Here is a 23,897-nt window from a genome sequence, read left to right as displayed (position 1 = left end):
AATTTCCAGGAAAAAGTGTTAGAATGAATCCATATGAAACCTTTTTTTTCTTTTTTTCTTTTTTTTTTTTTTTTTTACCTGAGAATCAATCTGTTTAAAACAATACCCCGAAGGGTAAACTTCAGTTGCTCATTTAATAAATATTTATTGGCCGGGGGCGGTGGCTCACGCCTGTAATCCCAGCACTTTGGAAGGCCGAGGCGGGCGGATCACAAGGTCAGGAGATCGAGACCATCCTGGCTAACACAGTGAAACCTCGTCTCTACTAAAAATACAAAAAAAAAATTAGCCGGGCGAGGTGGTGGGCGCCTGTAGTCCCAGCTACGCGGGAGGCTGAGGCAGGAGAATGCCCTGAACCCGGGGGGGCGGAGCCTGCAGTGAGCCAAGATCGCGCCACTGCACTCCAGCCTGGGTGAAAGAGCGAGACTCCATCTCAAAAAAATAAATAAATAAATAAATATTTATTGAGTAGCTACTTATTGCAGGCTAGGCCCTTTTCTAGGCACACAAAAATCCTACTGATGGGAGTGAAAGAAACAATAACCGTAGATAGATTAGGCAAAATATACAGTGTTAGAGGAGAAAAACTAAAGCAGGAAAATGAAATGTTTACAAGTGTGAGAGGAGGGGTAGTGGGAATTCTAGGATGGCCAGAAAAGTCCTTACTGAGAGAGGGGCTTTTAAGTAAAGAACTGAAGGAATGGAAAAAGAAAGCCAGGAGGCTATCTGAGGAAAAGGCATCCCAGACACAGGGAACTGCCCAGTACAAAGGTGTGCCTGGAGTGTTTAAGCAACTGTGATAGATAACGAAGAGCAAGAAGTTCAGTGTAGCTGAAGCACAGCAAAGGGAATAAGAAACAAGTTAAAGTGAGAGAGAGAACAGGGCATATCGTGTGTTGCCTTCTAGGTATGAGGAGGAATCCTGACACATACTCAGAGTGAAATGGGAGGCAATCAGATGGATCTGAGCAGAGGAATGACATCATCTGACTTATGTTTTAAATATGGCCACTGAGTTGACTAATGAAAAGAGGTTTCTTTAAAAAAAAAAAAAACACAGACCAATTAACAGTCTATTACATGCATCTAGACAGCAGATGGTGGTGGCTTGGAAATGGAAGATATGACTGGCTTCTGGATATATTTTCAGGTGCTCCTGACAAGATCTGCTGACAGATTAGATGTGAGGTGTCAGAGAGAGAGGTGAGTCAAGGACGACCCCTTAGTTTCTAGCAGAGGAACTGCAAGAGTTGCCATTAATGCAAGTAGGAAAGACTATGTGAGGTGTAGGTATGAGAAAGAATATCGGTACCCCAATCTTGGACCTGGTAAGTTTGTGATACCCAACAGTTCGTGACCAATCAAACAGAGATGTCAAGTAGGCAGGTTGGTATAGAAGTCTGGAATTAAGGAGAGAGATCTAGGCTGGAGACACACATTTGGAAATCATTAGCACACACACAAGGTAGTAAAAGTCATGAGAAAGAAGATTGAGGACTGAGTCCTGGGACATATCAATGTGTAAAAGGTGGGATATGAGAAGAAAGCAAAACAGACTATGATAGATGGACTAGAAAGGCAGGAAGAAAAGCCAGGTGAGTGAGATCCTGAAAGCCAAGTGAAGACACTGTTATGGAGGAGAGAGTTTTCCCTTGGGTCCAATATTGCTGACAGGTTAAATAAAATGAGGTCTGAGAAACAATGTCTAGATTTACAAATCAGTGGTAAACTTGAGAACAACAATCTTGGAAGAGTGGTGGGAGTGAAAATTACTGGTGTCAGCTCAAGAGTGAATGGACAAGAAATCTGAATCCATGAGTATAAACCATTCTTTCAAGGCCAACATACCTACGGGCATGACTGTAGATGATCTAATTTTCTTCTTGTTTAGCTGTATTTTTCAATTCAGCTATATACTATAGCTGTATTTTTCAATTCAATATATACTATATTTTTACCCTTTAAAAGTTTTTTAAAATCATATCTATATGGAATTTTTGAAATGCCCGATGAAGGTATTAAATAAAAATTCATTAACTTATAAAACCAAAAGGCCTCTTGAACATTTCTAGATTATATAAGCTGATTATCATTTTGCTCATGCTTATACATAAAGACCAAGGAAGACTGAAAGTTTCAGGAGAAGTATTTCTTGCTTGATAAAAATCATCTAACTCTAGAATATTTTATACTCATCAAATATACAAAGTAATAGTCAAAATATGGAATTCTACAACAAGAATAAAAGGGGACAAGTGCAGAAAACAATCTTATTTTGTAAATCAAATTTGTCTAAATTATATGAAGCTACTGTTGAAAAATATGGTGTGTTTCCTACTGAAATACATTATCTTTTAAAAGGAAGGATAATGGCACGCATGTAGGGTACCTTTAAAAAGAGGATTCACTGCATAACAGCACCTTGGTTTTAGCACAAGGATCAACAAATTGGTGCTTGTGGACCAAATCCAGCCCACTGCCTGTTTTCATAAGGAAATTTCCTTGAAATACAGCCACACTTATTCCCTTTATAATTCACAAGGCCTAAAATATTTACTGGCACTTTACAAAAACAGCTGTCCAATTCTTGATTCAGTAGAGCTAAGATCCTCTGTTGTATTTTAGTAAGTTTTACCCAGTATATTGAAATGCTTATATGGAATATGAATCCCCATGTGCAATCCCTTGGCAATATTCAGATTAATTTGAGGATCTGTTATTTCAGCACTCACGCATTGAGAACAAAAAACAAAAATTAGTAACTAGAATTCTGTTGCTAACAAGGTACAGTGTCAATGTAGCATGTAGCTAGCTTCCTTTTGTAACTCAGCAGATATTACGAGAATTCCAACAAAACTGGCTTAAGATGTGTCATCAAACTAAAGGCTTTAAATAGACTTTAATTGTGAAATAATCAGTACACTCCTGGTCTAACAACTTATTAAAATGATTGCATGCTACATTATTTTCGGGGTATGACAATTGTACTATTTCCTTATTGCTAAGGATGTAGACTATCTCCAACTTTTTGATATTACAATGCTATAATAAATATCCTTATACATAAGTATATATGTAACATATATAAATATCCTTAACATAAATATATCATATATACTTAATATTATATATATTTAACCTATTAGCCTATTGTATGTCACATACTACATGTAATAAATGTCCTTAACACATATGCGTATGTGTTTACACAAGTCATATTTTCCTGTAGGATCTCATCCCAAGAGTGAAGTTGTTAGGTTAAAGAAGTGACATATTTGAAATTTTGATACATGCTACTAAATTACCCTGCAAAAAGGATTCATCAATTTCACTTAACAAGTGTATGAAAATGCCTTTTTCTTCACATTTGCCAATACTTCCTATTTTTTAAATAAAATATCAACATGATTGGAAAACATGGTGTCTCATTGTTTGCATTTTTCTGATAACCAAGGAAGGCTGAATATCCTAGTAAAAGTATAAAATTTTTTCATCATGAATATTAGCCCAAATTAGGATTCATTTCATAGCACATAATTGTCTCCTGTTTGTTTTTTTTTGTTTGTTTCTGTTTTTGCTTTTTTTTTTTTGAGATGGAGTTTCACTCTTGTTGCCCAGGCTGGGGTGCAACGGCATGATCACGGCTCACCACAACCCCCACCTCCCAGGTTCAAACGATTCTCTTGCCTCAGCCTCCTGAGTAACTGGGATTACAGGCATGCACCACTACACCCGGCTAATTTTGTATTTTTAATAGAGGTGGGGTTTGTCCATGTTTGTCAGGCTGGTCTTGAACTCCTGACCTCAGGTGAATCACCTGCCTTGGCCTCCCAAATTGCTGGATTACAGGCGTGAGCCACTGCGCCTGACCAATTGTCTCCTGTTAAACCTTGCTATAGGCTTACCTGTCATGCTCTCCATTTTCCTTCCTAGGAATCTGCTGATTTAGTCCATCATCATCACTGCCAACAGTAGCACCATCGGTTAGGGTTCCTGATAATTTTGTGCTATTACTTCTGTGCTTCTCCATTTCTTCTTTAACCTTGAGTGAGAGTTTGATGTTCAGGATGTTATTGCTTTATTCAATACAAAGAACTTTTTTCTGTTTTCATTGATTTCATCACTTGACTCAGTTCAATTATCATAATTTTAGTCATTAAAATATTTGGTGCTTGCTTTAATTTTACCACATCTGGAACTATCATCATATAATTATAATTATTATAATTTTATCATCAACATTTTTGTAAAGTCAGCTTCATTTCTGTTTCAATGAATGAGATGGCATTTTCCAAAATTTCAACCAGGGCCCGTCTTAATTTTGTGCTTTTATCCCAACCACCCTTCACTATGTATTATGAATTTTTACCTTATTTGACTGGCACAAACATGGAAATAAGAAGACAAAGACACAAAGCATTGTCTTCTTCTGTCTTTGCCACTTGACTTTCATATTAAACAGCCAGATTGAGAGGATACGACACTGTGGGGTTTCAGGAAAAGAAAGGAAGCTTTCCCTTTTCTGCACTAAGCTATTCTTTTCCCCCACTAACTTTTGTCTTTTTTTTTTTTTTTTTTTCATTTGAATCCTGGGATATCAAAAAGGTGAAGGTGCTTACTGAAATACAAGTCTGCCACAACACAAAAAGCAGAGTGAAACTGCTGAGCTAGGGTGGAATTCTGAAAATGAGATGCTTCCCAAATTTCACATTCAATAGCCATAAAAGTTTATAGCTGGAGGATATACAGTATAAAATCCACTTTAGCTCACTGTCTATTGATAACTGGGCTAAAGCCAAAAAAGATTAAAATGATTGATCCAAAACCCCTAAAGTGCCATTACCTAGCATTTTGTGGCACCAAAAGAGACAATACAATTCCATAATGCTGAATCAGACAAATTCAGCAAATTAATCAGATAGGTTAAAAGTGTGACTTGGGCAAAATAATTTAATGCCTTAGCGGAGGGTGGGAGAACTGCCCTAATCAATGTAGAAGACTCAGCTTTCTACTTTGGCATCATATACTAAGTGTTTGGCTGAGCATTTATGCTACTTATATGAAAAAAATATATATGCCAAAACTTACTGTACTTTATTAAGCAACATAACATAAAGGTCTGATTCAACAGAAACAGTGGAGAGTGGTTATATTAACAAATATATTAAGGTGTATATACTTGTTGTTGAAAAATATTTAAAGTGGTCATGATGCAATTCTAAGTTCCAACAGTTTGAGTTAAACAGATAAACCTGAAAAGCACAATAAACAGATTCATTGGCCAGGAATATTTGCTGCAGCTCTCAGGGCTGGATACTTTTTTTTAATTTTCTTTTTTTTTTTAGTAAGAGATGAGGTCTCACTATGTTGCCCAGCCTGGAATGCAGTAGCTATTCACAGGCACGATCCCACTACTGATCAGCACGGGAGTTACTTATGACCTGCTCCATTTCCGAGCTGGGCTGGTTCACCCTTCCTTAGCAAATCTGGTGGTGCCCCGCTCCCAGGAGGTCACCATATTGATGCCGAACTTAGCGTGAACACCTGATCGGCATAGCACACTACGGCCCAGAACGCCTGGCCTCAAATGATCCTCCTGCCTCAGGCTCCCGAGTAGCTGAGACTACAGGTGTTTGCCACCATGACTGCTAGATACATTTTTATATCTCTTAGTCATTGCTTCCTTTCTACTGTATTCCCATCTTATTGTTAGACACAACTCATCTTTAAGTCAGTGAAAGGAAAAAGCCCTCAAGCTCATCACATTTCCTTTATCGATTTTCTTGATGCCTCTCCTGGTTCTGAAGGTCACATGATATATGGCTAAATGAGTTTCACAATCCATACGCCACTTGGAAGACTGACAGAGAGACTTAAGTCGATTAAGAAACAAAGATTATGAGAAAATTTTCCTAAACTCCCATTACTTAGAAATCATCTGTTTCTACACACAATTACAGATGTAGACAACCAAACTGTATGCTTTTCATATGCTTTTCCTAAGTGGAAAATCAGAATGGACCAGATAATTGATAGAGAAAAAACAAAGAGTGGCAGCAAGTAAAACTCTATCTCTTTATGAAGTTGAACATTTTCTTTCTTCAAAGTCAGGAACTCTTCTTCTAATGTGTCGACCTCATTCTTAGACTTTTGCATGTCTTGCTGTAATTCTTCATGTAGATATACTTCTGATGTTCTGTCAGAATCTGGTGGTAAAGAACTCAGATTTTCTAATTTAGGTTTCAGGCTTTTATAGTTATTTGTACTGCCACTGTCACTAGTTTGGTTCATATTTTTTGTCATTTGCAAATCAAACTCTTGGTCTTCTTTCATTTCAACTGTAACCACTTCTGGGTTCCTTGCTTTCTTAGTGCCTGCATCACTATGAATGTTCTTATCTGTACTAAAAATATGTCCAATGCCTGGTTTGTTATCATTGTCGCAGTCTAATTTATTTTCACGTAAATGAAGCTCAGAAGATAACTGGCAAGCATGTTTCTGGGACCCAGAGTATGGATGATAGTATGGATGGATGGTATTTTTGAGGCTGGGTTCTTTTTGTTCAGGAAATGTCTCGAATACCACTGAGACAGATACTTCAGATGCATCTTCTTCCTCACAACCAAGTATGTTATTTGTCAAATTAAAGGGAATATCCTTTACATCTGTTCCCCTTGTAGAGTTATCAAGTAGTGGCTCTTCCTCAGGACAAGGCGGAATTTTGTATTTTTCACAAATTTCACCAAACCTCTGCTTTAACTCATTTGTGATGAGTTTTAATTGGTTTTTCCACTCTAATTTGCCCTGTTCAATCCACATTTCCTCAGATTTTTGCACATGAGGAAGTACTAGATATATAGGTATATCCTCTCTATCACAATTCTTAGCCATTTCTGGTTCTTGAGACGTTTTCTGCAGATGCAAAAGTGGAAGATTAATTTGCTTGTTTTGTTTCTTGGGTGTCTTCTCTGTTGGGCCACATGTTTTAAAAATAGCTTTGTCTTTAAATAACAGTTATGAACAAAGAAAAATTCACAAATAATTAAAATGAAAATTCAACTGTTAAACTTCTTCATCTAGGTTTAGCTACTCCCATATCACTGGCTTGTAACTAAGAAGTTAAAAAAAAATTGTCTTAGCTGAAAGGAGGAGAAAAATATGAACCAGCAAACTTAACTTTGCCACTGTTTGTTTGGAATAAACTTAATTCATTATGTGTTAAATCTACCAAAAATGAATTAGCAGATGATTTCTAGTGTTACAAAGGCTTCCTCACTTGAAAAGTGAGCCCCTACAGTACATGTAAAGTACTCTTTCTATAGATTACTAACTGGAGTGTAGGCAATCTTTAAATTATTAGGAGCCCGAATCAACACCAATCAGAAAGAAAAGCAAGTTCTTAAGTTTTCATTCAAATTATATACTGTAACATCATAGGGTTATATATGTAGACTATCTTCTTCAGTTCAGTTCTAATATATACTACGATCCCCTAATAACACTAACTAAAACTTTAAAGATAGTTCTTACTAAGTTTCTGCATCTAAAAAGTTAGAAAGTTATTGTTTGTACCCTAACACCAAAGATCCCATTCTGTAAGGTATGATTCCCTTAATAGGCAGTTGGGTTGATTTCATAACCCCACTCTCACTGAATGTAGACCGTGAAGTCAATGAAAGGCCACAAGGCAGAATACATCTTTAACCTAGGCATTAGTAACTGGCAATATAAAACTGCAAAATTTGAGCCACTGGCCATGATTACTCTTTTACCATGAATCCAACTCAGTGGCCATCACTGTTAAATTGTTCATAATTTCTGTTGCTTAATAATATAAGTCAATAATTGACATTACCTTCTTTATCCTGTAAGGATATTGTAAGAATGGAAGAGCAAACAAAATTCTGGAATGTTTGCCTCTACTCCAAGGGTAAAGATTAGCTATAAGTAATGATAGATTCTAACAATATTGTGTTTTATAACTAGTTTAAATGTATTTAAAATTAAGTAAGGATCTATTGATTCTCAAAGACTAGTCTGAGAGGTAATTTCATTTGGGCTAGCTTGTATTATTAAAGCAAAAAAAAAGACTATTAAACCAGAAATTTAGATTTTAGTTTAAATGTTTCCACACCTGTGGCTGCTTATTTTCACATCCTTTAAGTCTTTCTTGTGCTTCCTCTGATACCAGCTCCAAGTCTGGTTCTGCTGCAAAATCCAAACGTTCAGTTAAACTACTTAGAACAGTTAGATAAAAGACATAGTCTTTATAAAAATAGATTTTAAATTACATTTCATTTTATTTCATAAATTGAGAGTTTAAATGAAGCTTGATCTTTGGTGGAATACTTAGTTCTTTAAGAAATACTTCTAATTCTCCAAAACTTCAACAAACCACTTTCTGGGAGACACTAGATGCCACCAGGTTAAAGATATACAATCATGTTGAAGATTCACTCACGGATTCATCCACCCAACATCAATGAACAAAGCCATCACAAACAAAACAAAATTTTGGAATGCAGTAGCAATATTATTAGGCAATGCTGCATACTGTTCTCCACTTCATAATAATACCTTATTAATGATTTCCAAAATGACTGGGGACACCTTTATTGGTGTACAACCTCTTCCTAACATCTGAAATGTTTCCCTGTATTATTCTGACAAATGTATTAATGTTTTCATCTTTTAAAACAGACTGCTAAAAATAAATAAATAAAATACATAAAATAAAAAACAGACTGCTAGGTGAAGTTGACCCTCATCTTGGCTATCTTTCCCCAGGTAAACAGGTATCTAGGTATCTCCTTCCTTAGGGCTGCCCTAGAACTTTACTGATTTTTCTACTGCATCTCCACCACCCGAACTGTCAATTATTGCTTTGCACATCTATTCCCTTTGCTCCTTGACTGTAGGGAACAATCTTGAAAATCATTTTTGTACGAAGGGTCATTATCTATTTTACTCAGCAATTATGTATTGAGTCTTGCTATGTGCTAGGCACTAGGATTTAAAGAGTGAAAAGAAAGCATGTCAGAGATGACTTTTCTAGAGATCCTGCCCGAGCTGAGGCTTAAAGAGTGAGACTAGCCTAATTAGAAGGGGTAGGGGACAGGAAAGAGTGAGAGCATGAGAGGCAGCAACAAAAGGCAGAAAGAGGCCTGAAAGAGTGTATGTGTTTGCCTGCAATCAAAGGATGGGTCAGCAGGACAGGACCAGCAGTTCAGTAAGGCCAGAGAAAGGGCACACGGGGGAAAGGGCTAAAGATGGAGAGCTGAGCAGAAGTCACATTATGAAAGCCTTATGTATAATTTTAAGATGCTTGGACATTAATATTCTCAAGAGTGGTCCCTGGTCTTATTTGCATTGGTGATAGAACACTGTCAATGCCAAAACCAACATCCCTAGCGAACACATTTATTAACGCAAGGTGGTAGCTCATGTGGACACAGCCAAGGAGATACTGTGCAGCAAATTCTCAAAAAGTCTTATTAATTACTGACTTGAAAAGTCAATTATATAATACATAAAGTCATAGAAACGATAGGAAGTCACTTAATATTTGTTTTTGGAAGGGGTTTTTTTGTTTTTGTTTTTGTTTTTTGAGACGGAGTCTCCCTCTATTGCCCAGGCTGGAGTGCAGTGGCGCAATCTCAGCTCACTGCAACCTCCACCTTCTGGGTTCAAGCGATTCTCCTGCCTCAGCCTCCTGAGTAGCTGGGATTACAGGCGTTCACCACCAAGCCCGGCTAGTTTTTTTTGTATTTTTAGTACAGACGGGGTTTCACCATATTGGCCAGGCTGGTCTCAAACTCCTGACCTCGTGATCCACCCGCCTCAGCCTCCTAAAGTGCTGAGATTACAGGCGTGGGAAGGTGTCTTTTAAGTTATAGTGCATATAGTTAGAACTAACAGCTGTGAATTCAGAGCTGTAAAAATAAAGCAAAGAAACCACACTGTGTTTGAGTCAGCAGTCTTTAGGTCTCTACTAAGTTATCCTAAATATAATCCTATGTTAGTCCCTAAACATACTTAGTCCCTGCATTCTAAATATAATCCTACTTCCTAAAGAAAATCATGCTTTCCCCTAATTCTCTGTTATCTAGATGTTGCTTTGGTTAAAGGAAGAATACAAATATCCTGCCAAAAGGTATTCTATTCAGTGCAAAAGGAGAGTAAACACAAAGCACATTTCACCAGAAAAAGTTTTTTTAAGTCAGAACTATAGCACTATGCAGCCAAGCAGAGGCACTCTAGGACTGAATTCTCTATGCTTCTTTGTTACCTTCTTTGCTCTCTTTGTTTTCTGGTAGCTGTGATTGGCACAGGTCATGTGAAGTATCATTCCCTAAGAGAAGTACAACTCCAATGTTCATCTTTCTTCGTTCTGTTAAGTTCATCTGTCCCAATTCTTTGGTTGCTGACTGATTTTCAGGCATTGATGGTGATACAGATGGACATTTATCATCAACTTTCAGATTCTTGGATCTCTGACAAGTCTCATCACTAAGGGTCAAATTAGTAGGATGCCAATCTGAAAAATCCGAAAATGAAGTTTTCATTTTTAGGATGTAAATAACACAATAATTCGACTAACTTGTATACATGCTTTCTTCACAGAAACAGTCCCACATCCTGCTCTCTCCCACAACACACTACGCATTCAGGCTTATTACATTTTACATGTCCTATGCTTACAATTCATCCAGGTAAGTTTAATTAACTATCATCTCTCACTTTTCTACATTTTTACTGTTTACTATTACTTACTTTCATTCACTCAGCAGTCTCTATTATATATTTTGTTTTCCATTAAGATTCTTCATGGATATAAATTTTTTAAAACAGAATTTATGTCTAACCATTTTAAGCTTAAATATACATGACAGCATTGTATTTATGTATTGTAGAGACACAGGATTTATAAAAACATAATAAATATACTTTTAGAACTATTTTAATTATAATGAGATGGTCTTTCCTCAATGCACCACTATCTTCAGAATTTACTTTCAAATACTTGGATAAACTTCATACATTTATTTGCAAAATAAGAGCTGTAAGGGCAGGGTTGCAGTGAGCCAAGAGAACGCCACTGCACTTCAGCCTGGGTGACAGAGTGAGACTTTGTCTCAAAAAAAAGTCTGTCATGAGCTTGCCTTAGGTATTCACTTCATTCCCAACCATTCACATCTCATACGTTTTGCACTGGCAAAACTGAACTGCTCATAAACTCTGCAAAGTTCACTCAAGCATCTTACTTTTGCACTCGCTGCTCCTTCTGCCAAACATACCATCTTCTGCCCACATCATCCTTCTGCCTCTTTGCTGCCCAGCAGCTATGCCCCTGACTAAATTTTTGGTTTTATCTTAAAATTTTATGTAATATAATAGCAAATAATATGATAGACCATAACATGGTACTGGTTTCAGTTGCATCATTCATATTAAATAGCAACGCTGCTTACAGTTTTGACATTTGGTGAATACTTAACAGGTATTGGTACATAAGTTACTATGGCAATATTAAGTAATTATAATCTGTCCTTCTTATCTGATTAACCTTTCAGTAAAATTGTGGGATAAAGTAGGCATAATAAGTTCTGATTTAAAATTAGAATAAAAATTGTCTTTCATTTTATTTTCATGGATGGACCAGTTTTGATTCACATTGTACTAAATCCCTGTTTACAATTATGAAATAAGATTAGATATTCAATCATTTTTGTGAATTTTTTTTGCCTAAGTATGCAATTAAAATTAATTGCTTTATGTGTTTTTATATGCTTCAGTTTGGGAGATAGTACTCATATTCTGTTACCTTGATCTTTGGCGATTTGCAATTTTCAAGGTGACTCTGTCTTTTTATAATTTAGGGTAATAGCAAGTTCAGTGAGTATGTGCTTTAAAATTAATAATATTATTTTCCGAGCAGTTTTAGATTCACAGTAAAATCGAGAAGGTACAGAGATTCATGCTGAATAAATAATTCAGCAAATAATTAAAATGACAATGATAATAACAAGCTCCTGGGTTTTGTTGGTTTGTTCGTTTTTTTCTTTTTTGAGACAGGGTCTCACTCTGTTACCCAGACAGGAGTGCAGTGGCATGATCATAGCTCACTGTAGCCTCAAACACCCAGGCTCAAGCAATCCTCCCACCTCAGCCTCCCAAGTAGCTGGAAGTACAGGCACTTGGCACCATGCCCAGTTAATTTTTTTTTTTTTTTTTTTTTTTAATTTAGTAGAGATGAGGTCTTGTCATGTTGCCTGGGCTGGTCTCGAACTTCTGGGATCAAGTGATCCTCCCATCTCAGCCTCCCAAAGTGCTGAGATTGCAGGCATGCACCACTGTGGCTGGCCCCAACAGTATTTTTGAATGTTTGTATTCTGTAACATTAGAAAAAAAATGCTTAGTACCTAAAAGACATTTGATAATTATTTGTTAAGTGGACAAATGAATAAATGATTTCCTTGAAAATTCTGTTGAAAAAAACAGAAATTAAATAGAGAAAGCTCTATTCTATTATGAGCACCTCAAAGACCAAAACTATGTCTATTTCATGTTTGTCTCCCATAACGTGCAAAACCTAACTTAGAGAAGTTCTTTGATTAATATGTACTAAATTAAAGGTGTCCTCTTACAGTTCAGATTGTCCAATGCATTAGGCATCACATCTTGGTAGCACAGAAGCATTTTTTGTTATTGTGAAACATTTTCATACTTTTATTATAATTTGTTGAGCCTAGAGTTGGGCTATTTGAATACTTATTATGATAATCTTTTGGCTAATGGTAACAGCATATCTTGTTCTAACAAAATTACTGTTAATATAACAACTAACCAGCAGGTAGAAGAACACATCTTGTTCTAATGAAGTAAATATACCTCATTCGATTTCAGATTAGGGGGAAAGTCAATAATAGTGACACCTTGTTGGTTTATAAGTATGTAACATGACCTGTTCTTCTCAACAAGGAATTGCTTTTCTGACTTCTGCACTCAGAAGGTATCTTTAATAAATAATTTCCCATTAGTATTAGTGCACATTGGGTATGTTTGGCAGGGTTTTGTTTTTGTTTTTGTTTTTTTCTGAGACAGGGTGTCACTCTGTCATCCAGGTTGTGATCATGATCCCAGCTCACTACAGCCTTGACTCCCAGGCTCAAGCGATTCTCCCATCTCAGTCTCCCAAGTAGCTGGGATTACAGGTGTGCACCAAAACACCCAGCTAATTTTTTATTTGTTTTTGTAGAGATGTGGTCTCACTATGTTGCCCAGGCTGGTCTGGAACTTCTGGACACAAGCGATCCTCCTGCCTAGGCCTCCCAACTTGCTGGGACTACAGGTGTGGGCAGCACACCTAGCCATTTCACAGTTCTTATTGCCATTTGTTTATGGTGCCAGAAAGGTATGCTGAGTTTCCAGTTTTGAAACTAATTTCTTTTTTTTAGTGACACAAATCACTGTGTAATATAGTTAGCCTTTGAACGACATAGATTTGAACTGCAGGGGTCTACTTATAAGCAGATTTTCTCCCACCTCTACCACCTGAGACAGCGAAGACCAATCTTCCTCTTCCTCCTTCTCCTTAGCCCGCTCAACTTGAAGACTATGATGAAGAGTTATATAATGATCCATTTGCATGTAATGAACAGTAAGCGTATTTTTTCTGCCTTATGACTTTCTTAACAGTTTATTTCCCTAGCTTCCTTTATTGTAAGAATACGGCATATTAATACATATACCATACCAAACATATCTTAATTGACTGTTTATGTTATCAGTAAGGCTGCTGGTCAACAGTTGGCTATTAGTAGTTACATTCCTGGGGGAGTCAAAAGTTATACACAGATGTTTGACTGCAGAGGGAATCAAGCATCCCTAAATTCCATGTTGCTAAGGGTCAACTGTGATTGATATTCATTTACTAAACATAAGTCATTTATTTTAAAAATTAAACAGAAGTTCCAATTTCATAACAAGTCTCATTCATTATAATGTGACCATAAAGAAAACATACAACTTACTAACTTAAAAATATCTTTTTCTTATTTATACAAATATATCACATAGGATTTTAGGGACCATAATTAAATTTTTTTCAGACCAGATTGTTTGAAAAAATAAATGACCTACAATTAACTTTTTAAATAATTGTGAAATCTAACCTACCAAGAAATCTAACCTACCAAGAAAGAAATAAAGATTTTTTTAAACTGCTCTTTCATGATCAAAACTTCCTTACTCTTACTTCTTTTTTATCTATGGTAGGACCACCAAAAATAATTCACTATCATAAGTCTTACCTGGATTGTTATTTTGGGGAAGAATTTCAGGTGTCTGTTTTTCCTTATATTCAGGAACTAGTTGCTGAATGCTATGGATAAAAATGTAATAAATGAAATTACTATTTTAAAACAAATGAAAAATACCATATATATTAAATTTTTAGAGTATTTCAAACAATATCAGAGTTAATATCAGAACTTTAATTATCCCATATACTTCAATTTGTGAGTTCTACCAACTTCTCTTTAAGCTTCTAAAGAAGAAAAAAAGATGAAGTACTCATGAATTGAAGGGAGTATAGCTCAGTAAATTAATTCACATTAGCTTGGCATAATGGAAAGCGTCCTAGCTCTATTACCAGCACCTATTTGTTCTCTGACAAGTCGCTTCTCTTAGGCTCAATGTATTCTTCTAAAAAGCAAGGATTTTACTGCCTTATTTCACTAGGTTGTTAAAGATTTAACGAGATAACGTTTTGTAAATGCTCAGAGAAACAGTGAAGCAATGAAATAATTTGTTCTTGAGTTTTATTGCCGAAATGGTTTTGGAATCACAAATAAAACCCAATGTGTATTTTTCCCAGAGGTTCTAATATTCAAATGTTGCAGTTTTCCAAAACTGTTATTAAGTTCTAGTTTTATTAGTTCTATTTTTTGTGGCTTATAATTTGGGGCATCACAGCTATTTCATAGTTTGTAACTAAATTTACTTATAAATATATTATTTCATCAAACTAGGTAACATCACTGTCCACTATTACTGAGCTCATCAATCACACCAAGGGGAGAAAGCTAGTAGATGTCAAGACCTAGCTTGGACTACTGTTCCATACAGACTCCAACTCTGAATTGGCAGATCTTTGTTAGAACGATGCTCAGTCCCCATGTTCATCTCCAACTGACATGGAAAACAACATTCTACTTTTTTTTTTTTCATTTCCATGAAAGAGATCCAAGTTGACATTCTCTCATTTCTGAGATACATACTAACAATGTATTTGCACACAACATCCCACCCGTTACTCAGCTCCATTGATCACCTTACTGCATATTTTTGTAGTGAAAAATCACAATTTTAATATTAGGTGATACCCAGTTTGCTTTGACTCACACTGTTTCTTTGGAGCTAGTCAGCAAATAGTCAAATGAACTTCTAGTGACTGCGCAAAATAGGGACCACTTCAAAAATCTGTGCATCATCCTTATGCAGGCAGGGGCCATGCTAATTTCTCTCCATTTTGTTCCGATTTTAGTATATGTTTGCTGCTGAAGCAAGTTTTTTGTTTGTTTGTTTGTTTGAGACGGAGTCTCGCTCTGTCACCCAGGCTAGAGTGCAGTGGCGCGATCTCGGCTCACTGCAAGCTCCGCCTCCCAGGTTCATGCCATTCTCCTGCCTTAGCCTCCTGAGTAGCTGGGACTACAGGCGCCCGATAATTTTTTTTGTATTTTTTTTTTTTTGAGACGGAGTCTCGCTCTGTCGCCCAGGCTGGAGTGCAGTGGCGCAATCTCGGCTCACTGCAAGCTCCCCCTCCCGGGTTCACGCCATTCTCCTGCCTCAGCCTCTCCGAGTAGCTGGGACTACAGGCGCCCGCCACCACGCCCGGCTAATTTTTTCTATTTTTTAGTAGAGACGGGGTTTCACCATGGTCTCGATCTCCTGACCTCATGATCCGCCCGCCTCGGCCTCCCAAAGTGCTGGGATTACAAGCGTGAGCCACCGCGCCCGGCCATTTTTTTTGTATTTTTAGTAGTGACGGAGTTTCACCGTGTTAGCCAGGATGCTCTCGATCACCTGACCTCGTGATCCGCCCACCTCAGCCTCCCCAATTGCTGGGATTACAGGCATGAGCCACTGTGCCCTGCCAAAGCTCTCCTTTTATACATGGATATTCATGAGTCACGGATGAGGCTTAGCTCTGTTAAATCCAACTAACATACTTGAGACTCAGAATTCTGGTGATGGCTTCCTGCCACAAATCTGGGAAAGGATAATATGGGACATTCCACGATCTAAGAAAAGGGTCCTCAGCATACAGAATATTTATTATGATAATCTTTTGGCTAATGGTAACAGCATATCTTGTTCTAACAAAATTACTGTTAACGTAACAATTAACCAGCAGGTAGAAAAACACATCTTGTTCTAATTATATTCAGTAGAATATGTCTGCTGTATAATAGGTATTCAGCTTATGTTTGATGAATAAATTGAGAAAATGGATAAACACAGTTGGGAAGTGCAATATTTTTAAAGAAAACTCCTGTAAAGTAGACGAACACTTTTGCAATAGTGATAATCATTTATATTTGATCCCGTCTCACTAAGAGGCCTGGGCCCCTGACCCCTCTGACGTTTCCCCATCCCGGGTGCCGTGGGGCCTGTGGGCACCAGAAAGCCAGTGTCCTCGACAGGACGGCACGCCCGTCTCCTTCGCCTGGCCATTACCTCTTCTTCCCATCCCTCTTGTCCACGCCAGTGTCTCCAGGAGCCAGGACGCCCTCCACCCCAGGGACGTCGCCCGACCGCGCAGCTCTGTGGAGCTCGCCAAGATCTTCCAGGCGGCCGTCATGCTGGGGCTGGTCTAAGGCGCCCTCATCGTGCTTGCTCTCGCTGCTGGCGCTGTTTTTCCACCAGCTGGAGGAGAAGCCCGAGGACCACTGGTCCTCCTGGCTCCCGACGCTAGGGGTCTTCCTCATGGCGGAGACTGCCGGCTCCGGAGACCCCTCAGCCCCTCCCCGCTTTTCTCCACCCCAGGAGGCCATCAGTAGCGAGCTACTGCCTCGGCCACAACCTCCCAGCAGGATAGCCCGCGGTTTCCAATCTGCCAAAAGAGCACCGCCAAGCCAGAAATGCCAAGCCAAGCGACCACCGCCAAGCCAAGCGACCACCGCCAAGCCAAGCAACCACCGCAAAGCCTCGCGGGTAAGGCCAAGCCACGCGGGTAAGGCCAAGCCAATCCGTTACACACCAGTGCGCCTGCGCACCTGTGACGTCACTGAACCTGTGCCTTCACTGCATCCGCAGTTCCAGCCTCCCAGAAAAAAACTCCTTGGCCTGCAGGTGGCGCTGCAGCCCCAGCGCCGGCCTGGGCTGGCTGGTGGTCCGCCGGAGGTTTCCGGGTGGCGGCGCCCAGCCTGCCTGTCATGAGTGCCGCTTCACAGCGCCGCCGGCGCACCTGCTCCTAGGCTTGCTCGGTTCAGGGGTGCGGGCCAGTTCCGCCCCGGGCTTGGCCACCGCAGCGAAGTTGCCCCAGGGTCCGCGCTGCCAGGACGCAAGCGGAGTCGGATGGCTGGGTGAGAGCGGGCTGTCCGCCCGGCTGGAAGGGCCTGCCCGACGCCTCTGTTCGCCCAGCTCCTACTCGGCCTGCGCCCGGAGCCAGGGACCAGCTCTGGGCATATTCTGCTGCCTTAGGATGGGGCCGAGCAGCCGCTCACCTCCCTGTGCCGCAGCCGCCGCGCGCATTTGCCTAGGGTCCGTTCTGCTGGCGACCCGGGCGGGTGGGGAATGCCTGGTGCCACCGGGATTGCTCGCCTCTCGTCCGTCCTGACCCTTCAGCCCGCGAGCACCAGTGAGATTTAAGAAAAGTGACGGCCAGGCGCGGTGGCTCACACCTGTAATCCCAGCACTTTGGGAGGTCGAGGCGGGCAGATCACTAGAGGTCAGGAGTTCGAGGCCAGCCTGGCCAACATGGTGAAACCCTGTCTCTACTAAAAATACAAAAAGTAGTTGGGCGTGGTGGCGCGCGCCTGTAGTCCCAGCTACTCCAGAGGCTGAGACAGGAGAATCGCTTGAACCCGGGAGGTGGACGTTGCAGTGAGCTGATATGGTACCACCAAACTCCAGCCTGGGCAAGAGAGCAAGACTCCGTCTCAAAAAAAGAAAGAAAAGAAGGAAGGAGAGAACGAAGGAAAGAGAGAAGGAAGGAAGGAAGGGAGGGAGGGAAACAGACAAAGGAGAATCTAGAGAGCACTCAAATACTAATTCCTGAGGACAATTAAGACAGATCGCATTATGAAAAACAGATTTTGTCACTGAAGCCTCAGGGCTTCAGCCTAGATCCTGCGCTGCTCACCCACAGAAAGCCAATCACTGAGATGAGTATTGCAAAGGAAGAAGGCTTTCATCAGGTGCTGAGCCGAGGAGATGGGAGCTCAGTCTCAAATCCATCTCTCTGACCAACTTGAGGTGACCAGTAGGGTGCGGGGGCAACTGCATTCTTCTTTGTTAATTATAAATGGGCCTTCACCTCCCATCCCTAAGGGCTTCTTTTTCCCATGTTATGTCAGAGGCCTGGGGAAGCACTGAAGGCCCAGTCAGTCTAAAGCTGAAATATTGTCGGGATTTGCTGTCAGCCCAGCGTCCCCAGAGGCACACACCCTCAGCCTGCTCAACCCTGCAAAGCAGACACAGGCAATTCACACACATGTGACCTCCTATCAAGTTCTGTGGGGGACAAGCCTGTGTGGGTGTGAATGGGAGTGTGAAGGAATGGGAGGACAAAGGCATGGGTGACGAGGACTGCAGTTTCCCTAATGTGAAGGCCATCAGCTGCTTGGGAGCACACAGACTGCAGTGGCAGAGGTGTGGGGTGCCTCCCAGGGGCTCCAGCAAAGCAGCCAGGGCCTCCCTTGCATTCTCACAGGCTTTCCTTTTGCTACGATGAATCAAATAAAGGCCTGTGAAATCTAAAAGTGAATCAAGTTCTAGGTGTTAACATTGTTACCTAGAACTCCCATCTTTCCCCAAAAGGCTGAGTGCCAGGTTGCCCTAGAACAAATGTTTATTTTTTGTGGTTTGTTGTTGTTGTTGTTGTTGTTTTGGGGGGAGGGGGGAAGGGAGGATTAACAAGGGCAAAGTTTTGGGTTTTGTTTTTTTTTTTTTTTTTTGAGACAGGGTCTGGGTCTTTCACACAGGCTGGAGTGCAGTGGTATGCTCATAGCTCACTGCAGCCTTGAACTCCTGGGCTCAAACGATACTACTGCCTTGGCTTCCTAAAGTGCTGGGATTACAGCCACTAGCTACCACACCCAGCCAAGGGCAAATGTTTCAAGGTACCTTCCAGAAGTGGCAGGTCTCAGGGGCTCACCCTGCCCCCCTCCCCCAGGCTCCTCCCTCTCTCCATCCTGTGAGTCCTGAGCGGCCGGCTTCAGGCTGGGCTCCCATTACCAGGCCCAGGTCCCTTCCCTGCACCACTCCCGGGGCCTTCAGTTGCATGCTCTGTTGTCACCCTGGCCTCAGTGAGAAGCCCAGGCCAGGGCCCTGCCCTTCTTCTTCCACAACCTACCAGGGCCAGGGCCAAGGCCCTCACAGTCCCTGTGCCCCTTCCTCATGGCTGAGCCCCTTGAGCCCTCAGAGATCTGCTATACAACTGCCCAAAGGCCAGGCCAGGTGCCCCTTTGCCCTATGGCCACAACCCTCAGATCTCACCAAGGCAGGCCCCAAGGGAACAGGGCCAGATCCTCAGGCTGCCCCCTCCTCTCGGGCTTACTTGGAGACGACAGTGCTGAGAGCCCACGGGCCTGCTCTAGTCCCCTCTCTGTCCCTACCCCCTCTCCTGAGCTTCCTAAATGTGTCATGAGGCTGTGCCCTAACCCTGACCCCAGGCTGGACCTGCAGGAGAGCCTGGGAGGAGTTCTCACCCTGGAGAGGAGGTTGGCCCAGCCAGGGAGACATGTCCTGCTTCAGAGAGGCCTTTCTAAAAACAAAACCCATCCCTGAGGTGAGATTGGTGGCTGGGGTTGGGGGGACAGAGGACTTACTGCACAATCCCGAGGTGATTGGTGTATTTCCCGACATCAACCTGCTCATGCCCCATGTCCCCAGCTCGGTGTCCCTGAAACCCAGAGGAGGCCAGGGTAGGGGGGGCAAGGTGAGAGGTGTGGGAGGCCCAGGGAGGTGGGCAGCCCCTCCCCACCCTGTGATCTTAGGAAGCCCAGGGCCCTGTGACCAGGGCACAGCGGGAGAGGCGAGGCCCTGCCTCCCTCAAGGGAGCGGCCCAACCTGTACCTGCTCATACTTAGTGATGATGATGTTGCCTTGCCCCTGGGCAGGCAGGTTATCCGGGTCCTCATCCATCTCCATACTGCCAGACAAAGTCATCCCAAGGCTCTCCCACACCCAAGAGCTCCAGAGAACAGCCAAACCACGTGCGCTGCACTCCCAGACACACTCCAGTCTGGTGAGCCCCATTCCACTACCCCTCCCAGAGGACAAGGGGCCAGACTCAGTGGCCCCACCCCGACTGGATCTCTGAAGTCCTTGCCTCCAACCAGTGGTGGGCTCCTTCCTGAGGATTTGAGCACATGGGGACCTGCACATAGAGGCCTATTGTCCCCGAACACCCCAAGGCAGACACACACCTGCCCCGGCAGGACAAACAGCGTCCACTTGCTGAGGGTGAAGTCCCCACGATGGGCTGTTCTGGGCACCTGGAGGCAGGTGGAGTCAGGGACTGGATGTCTCTATAGGATCTTTCAGGGACCAGGAAGATACTCAGTTTTCTGTAGGAAGCAAGACATCTGGTGACTGCTCCGTTCTACCCCAGTTCTCACTCACTCTGGCCGGTGAAGCCGCTTCAGGAACAACACCAGCCAAGCAGTTTGGTTTGGTGAAAAGATATCTGTTGACTCCAGAGCAGCCTCTGTGCTCGTGGAGACCCCGTCTCAGGTCGAGGACGGTGGACACCACAATTTCCAGCTGTCAATACAGGAGGGGACTTTGTTTTCCTGGGTCACCAAGAAAGAACAAGAGAACGCTGGGGCCTTAGTCCTAGAGAACACCCAGGGAGACTGTCCCCTCCAGGAATACTCGGGGCAAACGGAGGGCAAGGCCTCTAGAGGATCAGACAGAGAGAATGGGACGCTGCAGGAGGGTTCCAGTCCCCAAGCCCCTTTGACCGGGAGAGATGATCATCACCCTCCGGGCAGCCCTCCAGGGCTCCTTCATTTTCCACAACTGCCGGAGGGCAGAGGGCTCCCCACCCCACTCCTAGACGAAGGACCCCACGTGTGCAGTGGGTCCCACAGCAACCATCAGTGATCGTACCTTAAGTCTGAGTTGGTGAGACCTCCTCCTGTGGGGACCCAGCTTAGGGCACAGACTTGGACCAAGAATTGGACCCTCCACCCCACCCACAGGGGCTCTGTCCCAGTGGCTCTTCCAGGACCAGACCCTGCATCATTGAATTCCAGAACTCCAGGAGGATTTGGAATCTAGGGTAGGGAGGCCTCAGCGGTCAAAGCTCAAGTCCAGCATGGCAAAGGGTAGGGCTGAGTGCACGGCCCGGGTCACATCTGGGTCTCTGGGCCAGTCACTGCCTCTCTGACTCTACACATCTCACCTGTGGAATGGCTACATTTGGGGACAGCACCCGTCGCCACAGAGTCGCTGTGAGGACAAAGGAGAGGATGGTCCATGCCGTCAGCGCAGAACATGCACCCGGTGAGTGCCCAGGGATGACCCTCCTCGGCATCTGCCCAGAGGTCACTCACCTGAGTCTGCTCAGGCCGCTGTGTCTCTCACTTAGAAAAGTCGTTTATGCACAGAACCAGACACCTGTGTGTGTCTTGTGTGCAAATGCTGCACAACACAGAGGTGGGCGGGTGGGCAGGTGGGTGGTAACTCAGCACCAGTGACATTGTGAGGTCATGGCACCCATCACAATGGGCCATTGCCCAGGTCAAGAGGGCCCAGAGTCAGTGTCCTCCAGCCCCTAAGGTGTCAAAATGTGTTTGTGCAGGTGAGCATGCACGTTTATGTGGGTGAACATGTGTGTGCACGATAACGTCTCTGGCCAGGGCTGGCTGTCCCACTTACATGTGCACCCAAGTACTCATCAAGTCTTAATCAGCGTCACCTTCCCTTGAGGCCTGTGGCCAGCGTCAGAGCATCCATGGGTCCTCCCCAACCTCAGACCTCCCCACACGGGGCAGTCCTGAAGATGCAGATGGGGGCTAGGGGGTAGAGGGCACAGGACAGGGCCTCTCATTAGGGGGAACTCAGCTAGACTGTAAAATGCTGGGTGTGAGTGGCAAGGTCGGATTCCACACATCTTTTCACCTCCTCCTCCCAGTAGCCTTCCAGGGTGCCATGACTCATTTCTGCTATGGATGGAGGCAAGGAGGTTCCAAGGACAAACCCCGTGCCTGAGGTCACCCAGCAACCATCTGGCCAGGCCCCCACTAACCAGACCCCTGCTGGCCAGGCTTTCACTGACCGTTTTCCCAGTGACCAGGCCTTCTGACTAGGTCCTCACTGATCAGGCCCCTGATGACCAGGCTCCAACTGACCATGTCCCCACTGATGAGGTTTTCACTAAGCCCCAGAGACCAAGCCTTTGCTGACCAGGCCCCTGATGACCAATTCCCCGCTGACCATGTCCTCGCTGACCAGTCCCCCAGTGACCAGGCCTTCCCGAACAGGTCCCCACTGTCCAAGTCCTCCCTGCCCAGGCCCCAGAGCAGCAGTGTTCAAGGTCCTCCACCACAACTGCCCACAGGCAGAGGGCTCCCTACTCCCAGACAAGGGACCCCATGTGTCCAGTGGGTCCCACAGAGACCCTCAGTGACCGCACGTGAAGTCTGAGTTGGTGAGACCTCCTCCTGCGGAGACCCAGCTTAGGACACAGACTTGGACTGAGTAACACCTCCCTCCACCACACCCATAGGAGTTCCATCCCAGTGGCTCTTTTAGGGCCAGACTCTGCCCCATCAGGGGCCAGAAAACCCTGGGCAGATTTGGAATCTAGGGCCACAGAGGTCAGGGCATGCACAGAGCAGGGCTGAGAGCACAGCCCAGGATCACATCTGGGTCCCTTGGCCAGTCACCTCCTCTCTGACCCTAGACATCTCACTTGTGGAATGGGTACATCTGGGGACAGCACCCACCCCACAGAGTCCACCAGGTCAGTGCAGAACAGGCACCTGGTGAGTGCTCAGGGATGACCCTCCTCGGCACCTGCCCAGAGGCTAGCACTGCCCATCAGGTAATGACTGTCCCCAGGTCAGCAGGGGGGGAACAGAGCAGGTCACACTCACCTGAGTCAGTTGAGTCAGCTGTGTCTCTCACTTAGCAAAACTTCCTCTTCTCAGAACCAGATACCTCTAGGTCTTATGTCCAGGAGCTCCAGACATAGAGACGGCAGGTGGGCAGGTGGGAGAGTGCTCAGCACCAGTGACATTGTGAGGTCATGACACCCATCACAATGGGCCCCTGCCTGGGTCACCCGGGACCAGAGTCAGCACCCTCCACCCCCTGAAGTGTCAACATGCGTGTGTGCAGTGTTTGTGCATGTGAGCATGCACGTGTATGTGGGTGAACACATGTGTGCATGCGTTTGTCACTGCTCTGGCTAGACCCAGCTGCCCCACTCATATGTGCACCCAGGACACTGGGTCACCCTTGTCACTCTCTCCCCTCTCGGGACCCATGGCCATCATCAGAGCATCCACGGGTGCTCCCTAAACTCAGACCTCCCCATACAGGGCATTCTTGGGATTGCAGATGGAGGTAGGGGGCAGAAGGTTGACAGTTGGGGGCAAAAGACAAAGGGCAGGTCCCCTCCCTAGCAGGGGACTCAGCTAGGCTGTAAAGTGCTAGATCTG

At 43.4% G+C, this 23,897-nt stretch overlaps 1 protein-coding gene, 1 long non-coding RNA gene and 1 other non-coding gene across 3 annotated transcripts in view; all 3 read right to left on the bottom strand.

Moving 5' to 3' along the window:
• CCDC144A (coiled-coil domain containing 144A) overlaps window positions 1–17,210 on the bottom strand; it is a 75,962-nt gene extending 58,752 nt beyond the window's left edge. The window contains exons 1-7 of the mRNA XM_055255895.2: window positions 16,741–17,210; window positions 14,313–14,383; window positions 10,289–10,537; window positions 8,135–8,208; window positions 6,068–6,912; window positions 4,827–4,828; window positions 3,906–4,035 (exon numbers count right to left, since the gene is read on the bottom strand). Coding sequence (XP_055111870.1) covers window positions 3,906–4,035; window positions 4,827–4,828; window positions 6,068–6,912; window positions 8,135–8,208; window positions 10,289–10,537; window positions 14,313–14,383; window positions 16,741–17,057 — 1,688 coding nt within the window. The 5' untranslated portion in view covers window positions 17,058–17,210. The remainder of the gene's footprint in view (window positions 1–3,905; window positions 4,036–4,826; window positions 4,829–6,067; window positions 6,913–8,134; window positions 8,209–10,288; window positions 10,538–14,312; window positions 14,384–16,740) is intronic.
• Window positions 15,460–15,567, bottom strand: LOC129470820 (U6 spliceosomal RNA). The gene has a single exon (XR_008653343.1). It is a non-coding gene; the product is annotated as a U6 spliceosomal RNA (small nuclear RNA).
• A 332-nt stretch (window positions 17,211–17,542) lies between the features above and the next one.
• Window positions 17,543–23,431, bottom strand: LOC129469392 (uncharacterized). The gene is made up of 4 exons (XR_008653019.2): window positions 23,331–23,431; window positions 20,655–20,795; window positions 20,055–20,128; window positions 17,543–17,556 (listed from the first exon to the last, which is right to left on the bottom strand). It is a non-coding gene; the product is annotated as an uncharacterized lncRNA (long non-coding RNA).
• Between the last annotated feature and the right edge of the window lie 466 nt (window positions 23,432–23,897).

This window comes from Symphalangus syndactylus, chromosome 20 (genome assembly GCF_028878055.3).
Source record: "Symphalangus syndactylus isolate Jambi chromosome 20, NHGRI_mSymSyn1-v2.1_pri, whole genome shotgun sequence".
NCBI lineage: Eukaryota > Metazoa > Chordata > Mammalia > Primates > Hylobatidae > Symphalangus > Symphalangus syndactylus.
This window is presented reverse-complemented; position numbering and strand designations above follow the sequence as displayed.